Source organism: Penicillium cosmopolitanum (genome assembly GCF_028827165.1).
Source record: "Penicillium cosmopolitanum strain IBT 29677 chromosome Unknown utg000009l:1.0-9042332.0:1.0-9050551.0, whole genome shotgun sequence".
NCBI lineage: Eukaryota > Fungi > Ascomycota > Eurotiomycetes > Eurotiales > Aspergillaceae > Penicillium > Penicillium cosmopolitanum.
The window spans coordinates 5,747,938-5,767,415 of NW_026622679.1; the positions used below are offsets into that span (position 1 = coordinate 5,747,938).

Genomic DNA, 19,478 nt, shown 5'->3' on the forward strand with positions numbered 1-19,478 from the left:
ATCTTCAAGTTCATGTTCAACATCAACCTCATGTCTAGTAGACACCGAGATCCCGTCAAACACATCACACCTCCTACATCCATCCACACATAAATACATATCTTTATCCTTTCCTACGGCTCGACTTCAGGATGAAGGTCAACCACTCTTTACTTTCTCCCTTTAGATCAACGATAGGACGCAGACAATTCAAGCCAATTGCCACCATCCCTTCAGTGGCCAGCCGGCAAATCTCAGCACACTCAAAGAGTTCACTATCCAGCACGAGTCTAACGCCGCAGAGACTCCGGGCTCAAACTCATATCCACATGTCTCCACCCCGCAATGCCCAGGGCCTGTATCAAGTACGCCCAAACAGCACGAGCTCTGCATCAACCAAAGAACCAACCATTCACAACATCTTTGAACCCGCAACGGGAACATGGCAATATATCGTGGCAGATCCATCCGCAAAAGCCGCCATCATAATCGACCCGGTCTTGAACTATGAGCCAGCCACTCAGGCCATCACCACGACAGCGGCCGATGAGTTACTCGCATTAGTCAAAGAAAAAGGCTACCAAATTGAACGAATCCTCGAGACACACGCCCACGCAGATCATCTCACTGCATCTGCATATCTCCAGCACCAACTCAATCAAACGCAAGGGTTTAAGCCACCGATAGGAATCGGCAAACGCATCGCGCAGGTTCAGAATCTCTTCGGTCTGCGATACCACATCGGCAAAGAGGAATACGAGCAAGTCTTCGACCACCTTTTCGATGACGATGAAAAGCTCACCATTGGCGGGCTCACAGCTACAGCTCTACATCTTCCGGGTCATACCCCAGATCACCTTGGCTATCAAATCGGAGGTATGTAGTTCAAACTAAGCAACCGTTCCACCATCACTCATCACTACTGGTAATCTGACATGTCTCTATTCCAGAAAACATTTTCTGCGGCGACTCCCTCTTTCACATAGACATCGGCACAGCACGCTGCGACTTCCCCGGCGGCGACGCAAAGAATCTCTACAACTCCGCTCGCAGGTTACTAGAGTTCGACGAAAGTGTCAAAATCTGGCCAGGGCACGACTACCCCCGCCCGACCGAGACCCTGTGGCATTTATGAGTGTCGGTGAACACAAACGGTTGAATCGACATATCAAAGAATCCATCTCGGAGGAGCAGTTTGTCGCGATGCGGACGGAGCGTGATGCTAGTTTGAATGAGCCTAGGCTTCTCCATCAATCTCTGCAGGTTAATATTCGTGGTGGACGACTTCCTGCGCCGACGGATGCTGGACAACGATTTCTTCATTTACCGTTGAAATTGAATGGTTTGGAGTGGTAGTGCGTAGCCAGATGCTATTGCTCCATTTTCTTCGTCGGAAATGAGTTGTGATGTTTCACACACTACGGGACTTGACCAGGTTGATCTGTATTTTTAAATTGTATTCTTTAAATTGTATATAATATCTTTCACAAAACGCGACTCCCATATAATACTATAAGTATATCAAAACCTCGTGTGTATTGCTGCCAGCATATACTCAGTAACGATACAGTACTCTTCCGTATAGTTGGCGATGGCGCAATCCTCTCTCGCCCGAGAAGCTATTTCTCGCCCGAGCAGGATTCTCTCGCCCGAATGAATGGGCGAGGGTCGAACGAGATGTCTCAAGGGCTTCAATAACGAGTCAACTTCCTTGTGGGAAGTAGGGAAAGGTGTTTAGGGTCACCTGAAGAATTTCAACGGTTCCAATTTATCCAAGATCAAGGGCGAGAGTCTGGGGTAACCTAAGGTATAGTGCAGCGTTGCGGGTCGCGGCTTGTGGGGGACCAATCGGAGGCGGCAGCTACCGTGCATAAGTCCGGGCGTGGAAGCCTCTAGGGATTGGGTTTGTTTATGGTGTTGCATATGAAATGGTGAAATCAGATAAGATGAAATCCCGAGAATTTTAAGCTTCATTCGAGAACTATTGTTTGGCGAGCGACATCAATGAAAGTACGAGAGTATACGAGTACCTTATGTGAAGTATCCGATTATGCCCGAGTATACGGCCACCGGCAACGGCAACAAACGCAGTCTCCACGTGGATCCTCAGCCCTGCGGCAATTGAAACGCCTCCAACCCAATCCATCTTCAAGAAATTCCCCAAGACATTCCTCAGGTCTGGTCCTCGCGGCCACCCACACTCATTTCATAATCTCCAAGAGATGGCCTCACTCTTCCGCCGTCTCATTCCCTCACGGGTCGCAAACTCAGGCTCCCAACAGCGCGACCACCACGCCAACGAGCGCACTTTCCTCTCATGGACTCGAGCAGGTCTTGGCTTCGGCCTCATGGCCCTCGCGCTAGACCGCCTAGAAGCCGTCGACCACCTCCTCCACAAGCAACTTGCGCTTGCGGGAAAGGAGCCGCAGACCAAAGCGATCGCGAAGCGCGGGGAAAGTCCTGAGATTCTCGTCATGTTGAAGGAACATGTCACCGCGTCGAGAATTTGTCAGTCTTTGGGTGCTTGGTGTTTGGGATATGGATTTTTCCGCTATTGGTCTATACGCCGGTATTTAATGGTTGGTCAGTTTGTGCCTGCTATTTGGGGACCGGTTTTTATGGCGGTGGGTAGTTTTGGAACGCTGGTGACCTTGGGAACGCAGATTAAGCTCAAGGTTCCTGCGGAGCATTGATGGGATGATCTTCTAGGATTTGTTTTTTTTGGTGCTTTTTTAGACTTTTGTATATATATACCACTACTAGATCTTGCTATAGAGACTCGGAAATAGAGGGAAGGACTGATGGAACGGTGTTTGGATATTGAAATGAAGCTACTAGACTATTAAACAGGAAACATCATATACACATGCCAGTGGTTATACACATCCAACTCCACGTTGAATATAAATTCGATCAACGCAAAGGGAGGACTCAGACGAAAGTTGAATAATATCGGCCTGATTCATCCCGCTGGCACTACCTCCACTGTCCTTTCCACTGCCCAGCATTCTCAACCCCCCTTGGCGACCTGCTTTGTTCCATCCTCCAGTCCAGTCCCAGCATTTCCAATCGCATCGCCAACGGGTCGTCCAGCACTTCCCGTCGCACTGTTGATGGTATCACCGACACCTCTCGTCGCAGCGCCCGTGACTCCGCCCACAGTACGGGTCACGCCGCCAACGGTGTTTCCAAGGGTGGATGTCACCCACTTGGCAGCGCCTGTTGCGCCTTGGTCTTGGGAGCCGATCGTCATGGTGAAGGCTGGTAGGTTTTTGAATAGGTGGGTATCACTTGTGGTTGATCGGGGAAAGCAAGAATATGGGTTTAGAATTCGACCTCGAAAATGTGTACCTGAAGGATATAATGGGGTGAATAGTTATGTTGTGGAGTGGAGGTCTCAGTTCAAATGTGTTGGTTTTTAAGGCTAGTATTCCACCTATGATGTCATTGTTTACGCAGGTCCATGATGACTGTGGCTGTACGGGTGCAGGGGGGTTGTCATATGAAGCACTCGCCTTCACCATTGTGTCCGTAAATGATATGATAGGCCCTTTATCATGTTCTTTCAAGCACGTGTGACCTACGTACAACCAGTTCGAAATGGCGTAGCTGAAGTATCTAAATCTACACGCCAAGCATCTCTCCGAGTCTTGTAGGCCCGGAGCGTGGCTTTTGTCAAGTAAAGGGGATTTCGAGAGGTTCTTTATGTCGTAAGCCTAGTACACTAATCGTGGTATCAGAAATAGATGGTTCAAAAACGCTCCAAGGTTTATGAGGGTATATCTAATACTAAGGTCTAGAGTCTACAGTAGACTTTGTACGTCAGACACCGGGCCGGTATGTTTGGGCCGCTTTCGCTTTTCTTTATGTATGCGCATGAATCCGAGGCCTTTTCAATCATTTAATGGTATCAGACCATTTATTTAATTATCAAAATTTGTTCTCATTCAGTATAAATTTATAGAGTATATGTGATATTGTTGTTGCAATCCGCCATCGCCTATTTTTCAACAAACTCGGCATCTTGTTTCGAGGACGAGGGTCGTCGACTATCCACGATTATGCCATCCACAGTAGAATTCGCCATGCTATAAAACCCAAGCTCATCCGCAAAGCGGGTACGCATAAAGGATGTAACTTTGCGACTGCCAAAAATTTGGTCCAGTTCACTGCAGATTCAATATCGACTTCTTTCGCGCGTGTACCAAGCGATGACGACTTTGCGGCCACGATCCAGCCGACTGGTCTGTATGGCATGGAATAATTGCCGGTGCCAAGAATCTAGTAAATAAAAATGTTGGCGGTATTACTGGCATTTCATGCTCTGCAAAGTTGCTCTCATGGGTAGCAATAAGGGCGGAAGTTGGACATCACAGAGCGGTCATATATGGATATATTTGCACTGTAATAGTTGCCAGTGAGTTGGCAGACCCTAAATTTCCGGAAGGCTCGCCCCGGCAATATTTCTCAATCGGAATATTTTGCGAGCACACAGTCGTCCACTATTCTCCGGCAATCCTCTTCAAATTACATCGGGAAATCTTGCGATGTTAGCAGTTTGCTTGGAAATGAGAAGGATTCCAATTGAATCACTATATGTTGATTGACTTCAAATAATTCGGATTTGATCATCTGCATGCCGGCGGCATCTCGACTTCAGCTTTTCCAGTCCACCCCTAAGTTGCTTTCTGGGTTTGGAGTGGAGATATTCAGCGGATGATTTGTGGTATATATGGCCGTAGCGAGCCACATAGCGAGCCACGTAGTAAACAAGTTGTCTACCCCAGGGATTAAAGATATCGCAGTCTATTCTCGTCAATATACCCGAGGGGAAATTTTTCGCCTCTGTCTTTCCAAGGTTCGTTCTTGAGGGTTATCTCGTCGCAATGATATTCAAGGTCAATGAATGGTATTTGTGCTATTTGTATGAGGTGAAGAGGGCAGTTCTGAGCGTGAAGTAGAATAAAAAAGAAGAAGAATTAGTCCTTAGTCACAACCCACGATTCATAGTCCACCAATGCCAAGCTTTGACTAGATCGGCCTAAAAACAACGTCGGGTCTTCAATTTGAAACTCTGCCTTCTTTTCCCCCAACAATGTCGCAGTCTGTTGATCAATTGAGTTGGTCCTTTTTTTCTGATCTTACAAACCATCTTCTGTATCTACACCAGAAAAAAAGAGTTTGAAATGCTCAAGGAAATCCGAATCCATGCACTCCTGACATGAACGACACCTGTAGAGCCTCAATATGCCTCCTCTTGCTCATTCTGTGCACAGCCGCTTCTTTTCCTTCTGTGGCTTCTTTTTCTCTTCTTGTGAGCAAGTCAGTGCAAGCTGAACCAGAGGAAGGAGCGGTGACGCTATCTCAGCAACTTCCATCTCGGCATTCACCATTCACCATGCACCGTTCAAGACTAGGCAACCACGACCAATCGATCCCATTTGGGGCACCCTCCTTCCACTTTGCATTCACTGTTTACATTCCCTTTTGTTTACTTCTGTTTGTTTCTGTTTACTTCCTCCCAGTCCCATCTCCCCCTCTTCTCCTTCTTCTTCTTCTCTCTCCCACTCTCACTTTCTTTCTCTTCCCCACCACCACCCACCTCACCTTCATCTACTTGACGTGTTTCCTCATCTCATTTCTTTCTTTTCCATCTTCCTCTCACTTTTCTGATCTTCAACGGACTGAAAAACACCCTCAGTCGTGTTCGGCAGTCACCGTTCTGGACACATGGTGAGTACTCAATCTGACTGAAAACAACAACAACAACAACAACAACACTTGACTGACTGGTCACAGCACTCTCTCTCCCAGGTAACATCTTCCTCCCTCACTCGCTTTTGCTGACATCTGGGTGTTTCTGGCTCTTGTGATTCCAGACGCTCAGTCTGGGTGGCACTGGTTTTCGCGGGAGAGAATCGACCCCCATCACTGAGTGCTCTGGGTCCCAACCGATCAGACCCCCTGGGCCTCTCGACAGCTTTTGGAAATCCGGCTCTCGCAAGGGAGTTCGGATATCCACCAACACTCTGGATGGAGCCAGTCCTCCTTGCAAGAAATCTCGGTGCGGTGCATCAATTCTTCTTGTAAGCGGTCTCACTCCTTCAGCAGGTCCCGGGCACTCTGAATGTACTCGACCTCCTTGCAAGACATCTTTGTGCGTTGCACCTAGATGTTCCTGTAAGCGGTCGTGGCTTTCAGAAACCCGGTCCCGGCTACGGCCCGGGCTATGGATGGTACTCGATCTCCCTGCAGGGCATCTTGGTGCAAACCTGATGCCCTTGTAAGCGATCGTGGCATTCAGAACCCCGGCCACGCCCCCCGGCCTCGGCTACGGCCATGGCTCTGGATGGTACTCGATCTCCCTGCTCGGCATCTTGGTGCAAACCTGATGCCCTTGTAAGCGATCGTGGCATTCAGAGTCTTGGTCACGCCCCTCCGGCCCCGGCTGCGGCCATGGCTCTGGATGGTACTCGATCTCCCTGCAGGGCATCTTGGTGCATCAAGGTGTTCTTGTAAGCGATCGTGGCATTCAGAGCCTTGGTCACGCCACCCGGCTACGGCAATGGCTCTGGATGGTACTCGATCTCCCTGCTCGGCATCTTGGTGCATCAAGGTGTTCTTGTAAGCGATCGTGGCATTCAGAAACCTGGCCCTGGCCATGGGCCACGGGTACAGCCGTGTTCATTCTGGATGAGACTCGACCTCCTGGAAAGACATCTTCGTGCGCTGCACCTAGGTGTTCTTTTAAGTTGGTCGGGTTGTTCGGAATGGTCATGGCTGCGGACCCCGGCTACGGTCATGTCCGTTTAGGATGACTCGATCTCCTGGCGAGACATCTTCGTGCGCTGCACCTGGGTGTTCTTGTAAATTGGTCGTGTTGTCTGGAATTGGCCATGGCCCTGGCCACCCTGGATGAGACCGGTCCCGCAAGGGACCTTGGGCATCCAGTAATGACGGTGGCCCTCATCTTTGATTTGAGATTTCGAACTTACCATTTCGTCTATCGCAATAATCAAGGATCAACCAGATCTCCACAGGTGAAAGACTTGGGCTCATGTCTCTGCCCGAAACCTGACGGCGTAGATGAAGTCTCAACATGGTTGAAGGCAAAGCAAAATCACCAAGGGGGATGAACTTGGGCTCATGCTCATTTCCGAAACTCAGTGGTGAACATCCAGCTACATATTCGGTCTGAGTTTAAAGAATAAATTCCATCACATCACATCACATCATCCAACACAGCATCTGTAACCTTTTGAGTCAAGTTGAGTAATTCCGACCTTTCCCAGTGAGTGATCCGACCTCTAACTGTCAATTCTAAAGAGACCCAACACCCTCACGGGCCCATATTCATCCTTCTATTTCAGCCACGCCAGCAATACTCGTTTATCTCGCTTCATAACAGCTGAAGCCAGGAACGAAAGCCGTGAAAGCGCACAGAGTGCAACCGGAACCCTCCCCCATGAAATACCCTTCCTCGATCCATTACCTACTGAATGTATCATCCGATATGATCGCTTTCTCGTCGTCGATCGATTTCCCGAAGCCATTTCCAGGCTCGATGCCTCAACAGCTGCTTCACATTCCCCTGAGACATTTATTAGCCTCAAAACGCTTGGGGGTGGAAGAAATACTGGAGTTTGTGGTGGTGCGGGCTCTTGGGCATTCTGGACAGGCAAAGAAGAGTTCTCCTTTGCCTTTTTCGAATGTACAAGGGCAACTTTCTCTGAATCGTTGAGAATATGAAATTCCCAGCAGCGATAGGTTCCCCGAGTCTATGGCCCATGCAAGGAACAAAATGCAAGTCGGCCTCGGCGAGTCGTCCGAGAACGATGTACGAGTATTGCTTCCAGATTCTATCGCAGGTTTCCGAGCATAATGATTTGCAATTCTCCCACCGGGTCCTCTGTACCAAGAGCGCGCCAAGATGCAAATCACCTGGTGCGAAATTTGGCCCCTTCGCCCCCAATTTCTGTCGGTTAAAATCAACATCGCCTACCCGAATATCCATGAACATACGTCGCTCTTATTCATATCCCGCGTAAAAGGTATTTCTTCCGTTGGAAATTCCCCGTGAAACGAAGCTGACGCATCATATAGAATACCAGACGTCTCGCCAGAAGTTCATATTTCAATATCAGAATGCTTGATTGGGTGAAACGTCTGTTCTGCGGCGACTCGAACGATGAATCCGAGACCAAGTCCGAGGTCGATCCCATCCAGAACGAACCACAAAGGCCATCTTCCGACGATAAGAAGATGAAAAGAAAGCATGCCAAAGAGTATAACCGTCGACAACGTGCTCGTGAAAGCCGATTATCGCGGGACTTGCACAAGGGGGACTCGAGGTGGGTCGCGAGGGGGGGGCTTCAGCTTTGGAGGGGGCGGTGCTTAGACTAGTCAAGTCAGACTCGGGATACTCAGTACTAGAATGAACCGTTTACTCATGAATCGATACCGTTTGAACCTTTTTTTTATATTTTATTTCGCTAGAATATCAACTTGGGTCTTGAGATTCACAAGACAGCCCTCCTTGGAGTGCTGAAGTAGAAGACTTCAATGCATAATGAAAAGCACACAGCAAAAAAGGGGGAAATGAGAAGAGAACATTCTTTTTGAAATAGAAGAGAAGAGATACACTAAATACCATCATAGATGTAAGAAAACAGGGATCAATAAAATAAACACAAAGAATTTCTCGAAGAAATGGTGTGCTGTATGTCTGGAATGCCCAATATGTCCAGTCGTTATTCCTAGGAGGAGGCAAGATCCATCAACAACAACAAAAACAAAGCAATTACCGGGCAGAGCCGTTCAGACCGTTCTGAACAGCCTCCAGAATCATATCCTTGGCTTCCTCCAAACCAGCAGAGCTGCCACGGATCTCAATCGCCTCACCCTGAGCCTGGTCCTTGGGCACGTTGATACGGCAACCGGTCTTCTTGCGGATGGCGTTGATCTGGCTACCACCCTGACCGACAACGTAGCGGTAGGTCTTGGGGTCAGGCAGAATCAAGTAGCCGATGGCAGATTGCTGCTGCGCGTTATCAATCGCCTTGGTGATGGCGGCACGAGCCTTAGCCACGCTCTCGGGAGAACCGGTCAGAACCCAGGGGAAGGGGCTGACATCGGCATCGGCAGTCTTAGCGTTATCGACCACGTTCCACGAGTGGGCATCGGAAGGAGCTTCAGCGTCGTCGGTGATTAGGGGAAGGGAATTGCCGTTAGCAACGGAGCGGGTCTCCTCGGCGGGACGGTTTGTGGGCACAGATTTACCGGCGTGGTCGACGGTAACCTGGTATTCATTGCGCAGGCGACGGAAGAAAGCGCCGTTGTCGGCAACGACGTGGTGCAGGTAGGTTGGGACTTCAGCAGTCTCGGCGTGCTGCTCCTTCAGCATACCCTGGACGTGCTCCTTGGCTTCGGCAACGGCGTTGCTAGGTCCCTTGAGCTTGATGTCGGTGCGGCCCGAGCCCTGCTTGGGATATCCAGGGTAACGTTGAACTTGGATTCGATGCCGCGACGAGCCTCACCACCACGACCAATCAGCAGGCGGTGCTGGGCGGTTGGAACATCGAGAGTCTCGGTGACCTGATCGGCGCGCTCCTTGACGAAGGTTTCGATGGCAGCAATGATGCTCTCAACGATCTTACCATTGCCCTCGAGGCGGATGGTAGATTCGGTGCTATCGGGGCGCGGGAAACGGACCATGCGGGCAGCGCTGCCGTCACTGGGACCACCAGCATCAACGACGATCTTGCGGATGTTGGCACCTAGTGTCTGTTAGTAACTAGGAATCGTGTGACTTAATGGGAATAACGTACCGCCTCCACCAATCAAGGCCTTGTGATACTTCTTGTCCACCTCAATCGACTTGGTAACAGTGGCATCGAATTCACTGGCCCGTTGGGTAAGGATCTTCTTAGCCTCGGCGACCTGCTGCTTAGTACCCTTGAGACGGATCTGAACTCGTCCCGAGGCATCCGGTGCGTCATTGGCACTGGGGACGTCGATTTGAGCACCGGTATCAGCGCGCAGCTTATCCATTTCACGACCGCGCTGGCCGATCAGCGAAGCAACTTGGTTCTGGGCAACGGAGACATTGGCAGTGTGCGAGGTCTCAACGACGTACTGCCACAAACTCAAAAGCTCATCACGAGCGGAGTCGGCACCCTTGCTGGGTCCCTTAACCAACACCTCATCGGCGGCCTGTTGGGGACGGCCAGCCCGAGCACCACCACCAGCATCACTGCCTGTGTCGGTTGTGGAAACATCATCCGCAACAGCTGCGCGGGGGAACTGAACTCGTACGGAGTAGCGATCCTGGAGACGGTTGACCTGGTTACCACGCTGGCCGATCAGCTCGCGGTGGTACTGGGCGGGAATCTTCAGGATGTGAGTGGTCTCATCCTCCAGCTTCTTGCCCATGTTGATGATGCGCATGCGGGCAGCATCAGCCTTGGCCTTGGGTCCCTTGACCTCCACCTTTCCATTCTCAACCTTAATGTCAACATCGAACTCCTCACGAAGCTTGTTGATGTTCTCGCCACGCTTGCCAATAAGGAAGTTGGCATACTTCTGGGGAAAGTCGAAAGTGTTTGTGTATCCACGCTCCAGATCATCCTTCTCCTGCTCAACAATGAAGGCTTCGAGCTTGGCAGCAAGCTCGTCAACCAGGCCGGAGGGACCACGGAGAGCGATCTCGCACTTGGATGCCTTTGCGTCGCCAACAATAGCTCGCACGGGGATGCTGTCCTCTCCCTTAGTGTCCTGCTCGCGAATGATAAACTTGCGGGCCTTCTCCTGGTACTTGGCAGGGATGGTGACAGCCTTGGCGACAATATCGCTCTGGTTACCGAGAGTGCTCAACAAGAACTCCTGGGCCTCCTGAAGCGACTTCTCAAAGGCGGTGATCTCGGCGGGAGAGGGGCGTTGACGGGGAACTTCGAAGCTGGAGGTAGTGGCGGATGGGCCCTCGTAGACCAGGACAACCTCGGTGCTGTTGACATCATCCGGCACCAGCAGGTGAACACCATAGTCGCCCTGGAGCTTGCTCGCACCGCGCGAGCGCAGGTAGGAGTGGAAGTAGGGGTCGACCGGGACGTGGCGCAGACGAGAAGGAGGGTGCGCTTGGACGAGGTTCATAATGTCGGAGCGGGCACGAATGGTGTTCTTGCCATCGCGAGAGTACACCTCCCAGTTAACGGGACCATCAACACTGGAGGGCAGCGCAATATGGGCATCGTAGGCAGACTCGAGTTGCTTGATAATTTGGCGGCGGCGGAGATATTGTGTCAAGGCACGGGCGTGAGCGTGAGGACCAGCGGGGGCACTGGGGTGTTGACGGGACAGGTCAATGCTGGCCATTTGCATGCTGGTAGCAAGATCCATGGCATGGTTGATACCAGTCTCAATCTGGTTCAGAGGGCCAGTGATGGTCAAGAATTCACTCTCGTCGGAGGCAGGAGGAAGAACGATGGCGCAGCCGGTCTGGGCAAGGAATTGGTGGAGCGCATCGGCTTCATTTCCAAGAATGAACTGGTGTTGACCACGGTTGATTGCAAGCTGGCGAAGAGTGAGGCTGCGCTGGAGCTCAGCAGCGAGGCGTTCGACCTCGGCACGAGCCTCTTGGGCCGCAGCACGCTCTCCGGAGATCAGAATATGCTTGTCAGCACAAGGCACAAACTGGACCTGGCCAGGGTGGGCTTCCTGGGGAGGAGGCTGGCTTGACCAGGTATCATATCGGGGCACATGGACCTGTGCCTTTGTGCGCTCCTCGATTTCCCGCAGTCCGGCATCGTGGGCACCGGCAATGAAGGGGAAGAATTCCGGTGGAATCGTCTTCAAGCGAAGGCTCATGTTAGAGCCACGCTCCTTGACGATTGCTTCGATCTCCCGGCGCGCCATCTCCGCAGCCACTGCATCACCCTCGATCAGCACATCGATGGTATCGCTATCGTCATCGTCGGCAGGAGCGGAGTTGTCATCGGCGCGGGGAACTTGGACACGAGCACCGGTACGGCTTTGGATATCTTGAACGACTGCGCCTTGGCGGCCGATGATGTGGGCACGGGCAGAGGTGGGGATGGGCACGCGAACCGATTGCTTTGAGGGAAAGAAGGTGTTAGTTTTCCAATTGCATGGCCTTGCTTCGTGCGCACTTCTTATTGACATACCTTCGATCCGACCTGTTGCGCCACCTCCTTGAGGGCCTGTCGAACGGAATCAACGGAGCCCTTTCCTTCGAAGATAATTGAGCCGCCGGGGCCACCACGCATGTCAACGGTGGCCTTAGACCGCCGGGAGATATCCCGCAAGATGTCCCGCAGAGGTTTCTTCAAGCCTCCGCGTGGCTGCATCTGCGAAGGAGCCAACCGGAGCTGCTCCATGTGCTTTCCTGGGAGCGACATAACACGGGGAACATCTATCAATTCCGAGTTAGTGATCTTTCGGAAGTTCTCAGTTCACTCGGTTTCAATTAGCTTACCCAATGGCTGGGGAGGAAGGCCATTCGCAACGGCCGCGGCCGCCGAGGGCTTCTTCGCACCCCATGTGGCCGCAGCGGGAGCAGCAGGCTTCGGTCCACTGCCAAGCGCAGGGAACAGCTCTTCGGATTGGACGTCAAATGCGGGAGACTTCTTCACGGGAGGCTTCGGGGCGGGGACGGGGCAGTCGACTCGACGGGGGTAACAGCTTCCAAAATCGGGGGACCGGCGGAAGGTTGCTGTTGCTTGTTCGCGGAGGGAGGGGGATGCTTCAGATCCTCCTCATCCACGACGTCTTCAACAGTGACCTTGTGGGCCTCTTCGTGTTGCGCCTCAAGCATAGCGGCAAGAGACTTGGAAGCACCGCCATTGGCGGTAGCAGACGCATCGGCAGCCATGGTGAATCCAGAGGATGTATCAAAAAACCGGGGAGAATCGACGGGGGTTTGGGGGCTGTGCAAAGGTAGCCTACAATTGAAGCGAAGTGAGATCAGTATGGATGAAGGAGAGTAGAGGAGTTTGAGCCGGTGCGGAGGGGGATGTGGCCAGTATTGATGCAGATAGTGCGAATTAGGGGGGTAGAAAGCAGAATAACCCACAAGATAAATGCTACTTTGACGAATTGACAAACAGGGCGATGTAGATGTCCTCTGACAATTCAGTGATGTGTCCGGGGGGAAGCTGGGACAGGTATCAATAGGGAGGGAAGTATTGGACTGGCCAAAACACCCTAGAGAATGTACAATGAACCCGTAGACCCTAACAAAAAGGGTCGTGAGGGGGAAGCGGCGTAAAAGGGGGGGAGGGGGAGGGGGGGAGGAGGTGGTAGAGGTGGAGGTGGAGAGAGGAAGAAGTTCGAGATCCCCAGACAACAAAGTAAGTCACCGAGCAGAGCGAAGAGGCCAGCAGCTCAACCCGGGGGGCTTTTCTCCGCCTCCGAGCGCCACTTTGGCCTTTTTGACCTGACCCTGTTGGGCCTCTGAACTTGAATATAATTCTCTTTCCATCAATTCATTTTAATTTCACTTGATTGTCATTTTAATCTACAATTCTTCCTCAGTTTTCCCTAGCATCTAGACGTCTAAAGGTTGATTTATTTGGGTGTGGCACATCCCCACGGGTCGTCCAGACTTGGTTGGCAATGTCACCCGCAGATCACACATCCTCACGCCAATCACTTCCCCGCCATTGCCCAGATGCATTGATCCCTCAATTACTCGGAGAAGATGCCAATTCGAGGTATCTAATTATATATGACTGTCCGACATCTCCCTGGCCCTCTTGGCGATAAGGCCCATCTACGTGCTGCGCGTGATCTCAGTGTTGGGGCAACTATCCAGGTGACTGCTGTCAAATCAACTGCCAGTACTTTAAATGCTTCAAAGTACACCTACGTAAAATAGAGTAGAATACGAGATATTGCCAACTAATTGCATCAATTCGCCCCTGGGGGCCTGTTCGCCGCCGCGGTGGCAATAATAGCGAGTTTCGCTATATTCTAAAATGTAGCTTGGGGATCGAGGTCTAGACTCCAAAGGCACAGATATGCAGCAAGTAGTACTCGTGATCAGCAATTGCCAGACCACCAGTACTCCGCACTGGAAGTATACTTGACTTGCTTTTAAGGCAAAAGATCAACCGACACTCACTCCACCCCAACATCTTAAATACGTGGGGGGGTCCCACGCTGACAGAACAATCCATCATGCCATAAAAGTATGCTTGACTAGATATCCAACACTCGGAAAGGAAGCGAGATGAATTGTAGACCAATCAAACGGGCCCGGCTCAGCCTACCCCACCTGATAACGAGAATTTTTTCGTCGGCCCCAAAAGCTTAACCAAAGTAGAGTAGATTCCTTTAGAACACTCTCTCATTCTTTCACCATGTCTAGAGGGTTGGGGTTTTGAGTTAAATGCTCACAAGCCCATAATATTCAGTGGATAGCTCAAAATACCCCACAGCCATGTCTTAAATATAGCCCAGATATTGAAAAAAAAAAGCCATTCCTAAGGTTTGGAAAGAGAACAAAGAAGTGCCGATAAGCCGCCCTGCCCATGTGGCCCACCACGAACTCGCAGATTGGACGGAGCCACCCGAGTTGGCAGATTCGCCGTAACCCTAGCCCCATATCCCCCGTGCGGAGAAGAAGAAAAAAGAAGAAAAAGGAAGGGAGCGGAGGGGGGACCTTCTCTCCTTTGTCGCTCTTTGTCTCTCGCCATTCCCAGTCCACACCACCAGCACCGGCACCATTATCGCCATGGCCGACCTCGAACTCGACCCAGAGAAGAGACTGGAACCAGAGGTGCGACCCGTCGAAGAGGAGGAACCCGTCGCACCAAAGGGGTTTTTCGCGAAACTCCGCTACTATGAAGAGTACCTGGATCGCAAGATGGGCATCGAGTCCAATAGTCTTGACCGTGTGCACCCGGAGAACCGCCATTCGCCCAGTCCACAAGTCATGGCCTTTATGTGGGCGTCCGCGACGATGAACGTCAGCTGTTTCAGTACGGGATTTCTGGGCAAGGAATTTGGGTTATCGCTAGGTCAAACGATTCCCATCATTATTTTCGCTACTCTATTAGGGGCCATGGTGACGGTACGCGAATTGCCTTCCCCCCCCCTTTTACATTTTACGTTTACGTTTACGCCACAAGATTCGGGATGGCGAGATTGCTTACTTTGGGCTAATTAGGGCTGGTGCGCGACAATGGGACCCGGGACTGGGCTGCGCCAGGTCGCTATTTCGCGATATTCACTCGGTTATTACCCCTCGTCCATTGTCGCCTTGTTGAATGTCATCGAGCAGTTGGGCTGGGCCTCGGTAAACTGTATCACAGGCGGATTGGCGCTGAGCGCAGTGTCGAATGGACACGTCTCGATCGCCGTGGGCGTGGTGATCGTCGCGTGTATCAGTCTACTATTCAGTTTCGTCGGACTGCGCGGTGTACTTCTCTATGAGAAATACGCGTGGATCCTGTTCTTTATCATCTTCATGATTATTTACGGTGAAGCGGCGCACCGCGCGAATCTGGCCGACCCCCCCTCTGTCCACGGCTTGACTCGCTCCGGTCAGGTTTTGAGTTTGTTCAGCGTTGTCTATGGCTCTAGTGCGTCGTGGAGCTCCATCGTCTCGGATTTCTATGTTCACTACCCCGTCAACACGCCCAAAATCAAGGTGTTCTTGTACACGACTCTGGGAATCACGATCCCGACTTGCATTGGAATGTTGCTGGGTGCCTGTATCGCCTCTGCTCTGAGTGAGAATCCTGACTGGGCTGAGGCTTATGAGGGCGGGATTGGTGAGATCTTGAAGGAGATCATCTATCCGAATGGTTTCGCCAAGTTCCTACTTGTTCTGCTCGTTCTCTCTGGAAGTATGTCTGATATCAAAGTGCTGCCGTGAAAAACATAGTGTGAGGCGCTAACATTTTCTCTAGTTGGTGTCAACTGTATCGCCATCTACGCCGGCGCTCTATCTGCACAACTCTTTGCCCCGCCATGCGCCAAGGTGCCTCGCGTTGTTTGGTCTCTCATCGTATTTGTGTGCATTCTCTTACTCGGTATCGTGGGTCGGAATCATCTATTAGATGTTTTGGAGAACTTCCTTTCCCTGTTGGGATACTGGAATACCTCTTTCTTCGTCATCCTATTCACCGAGCACTATTATTTCCGAAAGGGCAATCTCGCCAATTACGATCTAGACGCTTGGAACACCCCCTCGAAGATGCCTGTCGGTTACGCCGGTCTCACAGCGTTCCTCTGTGGAGCGGCAGGGTGGATTGTGGGCATGGTGGAGACATACTACATCGGAGCGTTGGCTTCGTTGATAGGCGTGCAGGGCGGAGACATAGCGAACGAGTTGGCGCTAGTCTTCACGGCGATCTCGTACCTACCCTGCGCATTTTGGAGCTGCGGTATGTGGGCCGATAGTTAAAGTTGTCGATCACCTACGGGACCAGCATTCCTGCGAGGTGAGACAGCGGAGATCTTTTCCATGTAGTATAATAATTTTAAAGATGTTGTATATGAGAAGAATGAAGAGCTCTATAACGATTGGTTTCATTTGTATGCAATTGGAAATGTGCATTAGACCAGACTCAGCTGGACTAAATTAATAATTAGTAGAACAATGCTCTGCCAGGACACAAGCGCGCGCTGAGCCAAGATGGACGCGACGGAATGGGTATCAAATTAAACGAGTGCAGTACTTTGAAGAAGAAGTATGACCCAATCATTGACAGAAAGAAGTGAAAGAAACGGCACTAGTCGCTGGACTAGTGCCTGGTATATGTATAATAGAAACCGTGAAGAAATCGACATCCCTCCTATGCCGACACAACGGGCCATCCGTTGGTGAAGGTGAGCTGGTTCCAGGAGAACATGTAATTCTGGTTCTGGCCATCAGCTGAGCCACCAGCGTTCTTCTTGGCAAGAGGGTAGTAGTGGTAGTAGAGGACAGGTCCGAGGTCCTTGTCGTTCAGGACGCCCTGTCCACCGGGTCCGAAAACTTGGCCGTGGCTAGCGAGAACAACAGTGCCGCCAGACTTCAAGCAATCTTGTCCAGACTGGTCAACGAATCCGCCGGAGCCTCCAGAAGAACGGCAGACGCTGATGTGGTACTCGGCACCGGGGGGAGGAGTAGTCTTGGTGTATCCACCAGCAATTCCAGAGCTGATGAACAGGTAGTGGTAGGCGCCGTGCTGGTACATGAAAGAGCCCTCCTCGCGGTGGTTGAGAGTCTCGTTGTAGGCGATCTGGTGAGGAGTGTTGGAGCCGACCTTGAGGGGAGTCTCGAGCTCAACCTGGTAGATATCGCCCCAGAAAGATCCGAAGTTGAGGTACTCCTTGCCGTCGATGTTGATCCAGTTGGGGTCAATGCGGTTGTAGGCGCTGTTCTGGGGGATGCCAACAATGCCGTGGTCGGTCCAGGAACCAGAATCCAGGGTCTTGGAAGTAGCCACACCAATCTGAGAGTTCTGGGTTCCTAGCTGCGACAGAACATAGTACATGTAGTAGGTGTCACCCGAGAGATGCACATCCGGAGCCTGGTTTTCAATTAGCTGTGATACAACGAATGTAGTATGATAATCAGCTTACCCAGATGTTTGAGCTATCCACGCCAGAGACCGTGATCTTCGATCCATTGGGCAGAGCTTTGCCAGCCGCAGTCCATGGGCCCTTAATGGAATCAGAGGTGATGATCGGAATACCAGTGCCAGTGCCGAAGCGGAAAAATTTGCCATCGCTGTTACGCTGAATGACAGCAGGATCCTTCGTCCAGCAGTCACCAGTGCAGGCACCCCGGTTAGGGTAGGCCGCAGCCAAGGCGATGAGGAAGAAGATAAACGCAAGCATGGTGAAGGGCGACAGATGCTGGACCGAAGAGGAGGTCGAGGGCTGGCGGCTTGTTGGGACGAGGCTGGGATTAATCTGATCTGCCCCAAACCGGGAAATGAGCCCGAATTTATAATGAATCGATCCGTCTCTTTGCTCTCTCTCCGAGGGTCATGCAGGATGTCGCCTTGGAGGGGAAGTTTTTCGTTCTGATCAAAGGTCTTGGGACCCAACGACACCAATCACAGGTTCATTCCCCATGCAGACCCATCCTATGAATGTAAGGCACATGTCAGTAGTAGACCCGGCCCCGGCGTGGCTCCAGCGCCACAAAAGGGATGGGGCCAAAGGAGACATGCGAATCGTAGGTGAAGCATAATTCCTAAAGCGCGGAGCATCACCGCACTGGGTAATTCACAAACAGAGACCCGCTTGCCCAGATATCATGGACCGCCTGCCGGGTTATCCCTTATGTGATGTCTCGCATCTGTAATGCGGCCAACACCTGAGAGACCCACTGTAGCATCCACCATGTCCGACATGATATCTAGATTTGTTGATTCGAATGTTAGTCCCGGCAGGGATGAGCCGTGCATGATTCGCAATGGAAGAGTGCATGGACCCACATTCCCTTGAGGAGATTGAGCCTGGCAGCTTTTCAGGTAAGGGGATCATTGGCTCCTTTCTGAACTATTGATTTTGTTTTGATTTTTCTTTTGTTTTCGACAATTTCCTTTTTTTTCTTTTTCTTTTTTTCCGGGTCAGTAGGCGGAGCAACACATTTCCCTTTCCAAAGAGACTCCATACATAGTCAAAGATCATCTTTTAGTTGCTATGCCAGCGAACCAGAATACACTGCCGTCCACCATCCCCACTTCTCTCCTGGTACGGTCAGGTGCACATGGACATGGACACTCGGGCATTTTTTAGTTTGCGCCCAAATCTTGGAGCTGGCGCAGGCTGCGTCCGGGGAGGCTCGATGATCGGCGCACCATGTGGAGCGCCCAGCCGGGACTCACAAGTCGTAGACCAATGGCACTGGTCCCGGTTTCCTTTCTCCTCCCGGCTGAGATCGCCAGCTGGACGGTGCTTGGGCGCGAAAAGCCAGTCGCCCACCCCCGGATCGCCCATTTGGGGGATGTGCACCGAGTCTTGATCTTGTATGGTTGTGGGGACGCCTGTAATAGGAAAAGTAAGATCAAGGATCGCTCTGTCTTAAGTCATCCCCCCTCCCCATATGGTAGGACGGCAGGTGTATCTAGGCATTATGCACTAGCATGCACTTTTGCTCACCTCCTCTCATCCCCTCCCCTCCTTAAGGGCTGCCCAGACGGGACACATCTCCAGCGAGGCGCAAGAGGGGGTCGTGAGATGTCGGGGAGGAGAGAGTCCAGATCAACAAAAGCGGGAAAAAAGACTCCGAATATCTGTACTCGTATGGCGTGCTTGAGCAATATCTACCGCCCCAGCGAGGACCCAGTGTAAAGTGCGAGGTCGAAGCCGCCCCATGTGGACCATGGCATGATACATAACTCGCACACTGACTCGGCTCTCTTGAATCTGCAGATGTCGTCTTAGCCGGCAGCCGACGAAGATGCGATGGAAGATGTGGGAACAAAGATGTCATCGGCCGGCGACGCAGCCGACCTTGGCCATCGTCATCCAACTTCCAT

The 19,478-nt window shown here is 51.6% G+C and overlaps 8 protein-coding genes across 8 annotated transcripts; 4 read left to right on the forward strand and 4 right to left on the reverse strand.

Moving 5' to 3' along the window:
• Nucleotides 1-308: 308 nt before the first annotated feature.
• On the forward strand, nucleotides 309-1,114 carry N7509_010218 (MBL fold metallo-hydrolase; the record flags this gene model as incomplete). The annotated part of the gene is made up of 2 exons (XM_056634855.1): nucleotides 309-855; nucleotides 930-1,114. 2 exons carry the CDS (start codon nucleotides 309-311, stop codon nucleotides 1,112-1,114), a joined length of 732 nt encoding a protein of 243 aa, XP_056485475.1.
• A 1,087-nt stretch (nucleotides 1,115-2,201) lies between these two features.
• Nucleotides 2,202-2,672, forward strand: N7509_010219 (uncharacterized protein; the record flags this gene model as incomplete). Its single annotated transcript, XM_056634856.1, has 1 exon — nucleotides 2,202-2,672. The coding sequence occupies one exon, from the start codon at nucleotides 2,202-2,204 to the stop codon at nucleotides 2,670-2,672; it is 471 nt and encodes a 156-aa protein (XP_056485476.1).
• Nucleotides 2,673-2,989: 317 nt separating this feature from the next.
• Nucleotides 2,990-3,232, reverse strand: N7509_010220 (uncharacterized protein; the record flags this gene model as incomplete). Its single annotated transcript, XM_056634857.1, has 1 exon — nucleotides 2,990-3,232. One exon carries the CDS (start codon nucleotides 3,230-3,232, stop codon nucleotides 2,990-2,992), a length of 243 nt encoding a protein of 80 aa, XP_056485477.1.
• A 2,145-nt stretch (nucleotides 3,233-5,377) lies between these two features.
• Nucleotides 5,378-6,069, forward strand: N7509_010221 (uncharacterized protein; the record flags this gene model as incomplete). Its single annotated transcript, XM_056634858.1, has 2 exons — nucleotides 5,378-5,478; nucleotides 5,859-6,069. 2 exons carry the CDS (start codon nucleotides 5,378-5,380, stop codon nucleotides 6,067-6,069), a joined length of 312 nt encoding a protein of 103 aa, XP_056485478.1.
• Nucleotides 6,070-6,788: 719 nt separating this feature from the next.
• On the reverse strand, nucleotides 6,789-7,080 carry N7509_010222 (uncharacterized protein; the record flags this gene model as incomplete). Its single annotated transcript, XM_056634859.1, has 2 exons — nucleotides 6,789-6,949; nucleotides 6,975-7,080. 2 exons carry the CDS (start codon nucleotides 7,078-7,080, stop codon nucleotides 6,789-6,791), a joined length of 267 nt encoding a protein of 88 aa, XP_056485479.1.
• Nucleotides 7,081-8,779: 1,699 nt separating this feature from the next.
• Nucleotides 8,780-12,865, reverse strand: N7509_010223 (putative RNA binding effector protein Scp160; the record flags this gene model as incomplete). The annotated part of the gene is made up of 6 exons (XM_056634860.1): nucleotides 8,780-9,457; nucleotides 9,481-9,755; nucleotides 9,807-12,087; nucleotides 12,159-12,406; nucleotides 12,470-12,658; nucleotides 12,694-12,865. 6 exons carry the CDS (start codon nucleotides 12,863-12,865, stop codon nucleotides 8,780-8,782), a joined length of 3,843 nt encoding a protein of 1,280 aa, XP_056485480.1.
• A 1,863-nt stretch (nucleotides 12,866-14,728) lies between these two features.
• N7509_010224 (putative nucleoside transporter) lies at nucleotides 14,729-16,405 on the forward strand (the record flags this gene model as incomplete). Its single annotated transcript, XM_056634861.1, has 3 exons — nucleotides 14,729-15,067; nucleotides 15,164-15,845; nucleotides 15,909-16,405. 3 exons carry the CDS (start codon nucleotides 14,729-14,731, stop codon nucleotides 16,403-16,405), a joined length of 1,518 nt encoding a protein of 505 aa, XP_056485481.1.
• Nucleotides 16,406-16,796: 391 nt separating this feature from the next.
• Nucleotides 16,797-17,826, reverse strand: N7509_010225 (uncharacterized protein; the record flags this gene model as incomplete). The annotated part of the gene is made up of 2 exons (XM_056634862.1): nucleotides 16,797-17,516; nucleotides 17,569-17,826. The coding sequence occupies 2 exons, from the start codon at nucleotides 17,824-17,826 to the stop codon at nucleotides 16,797-16,799; spliced, it is 978 nt and encodes a 325-aa protein (XP_056485482.1).
• Nucleotides 17,827-19,478: the final 1,652 nt, after the last annotated feature.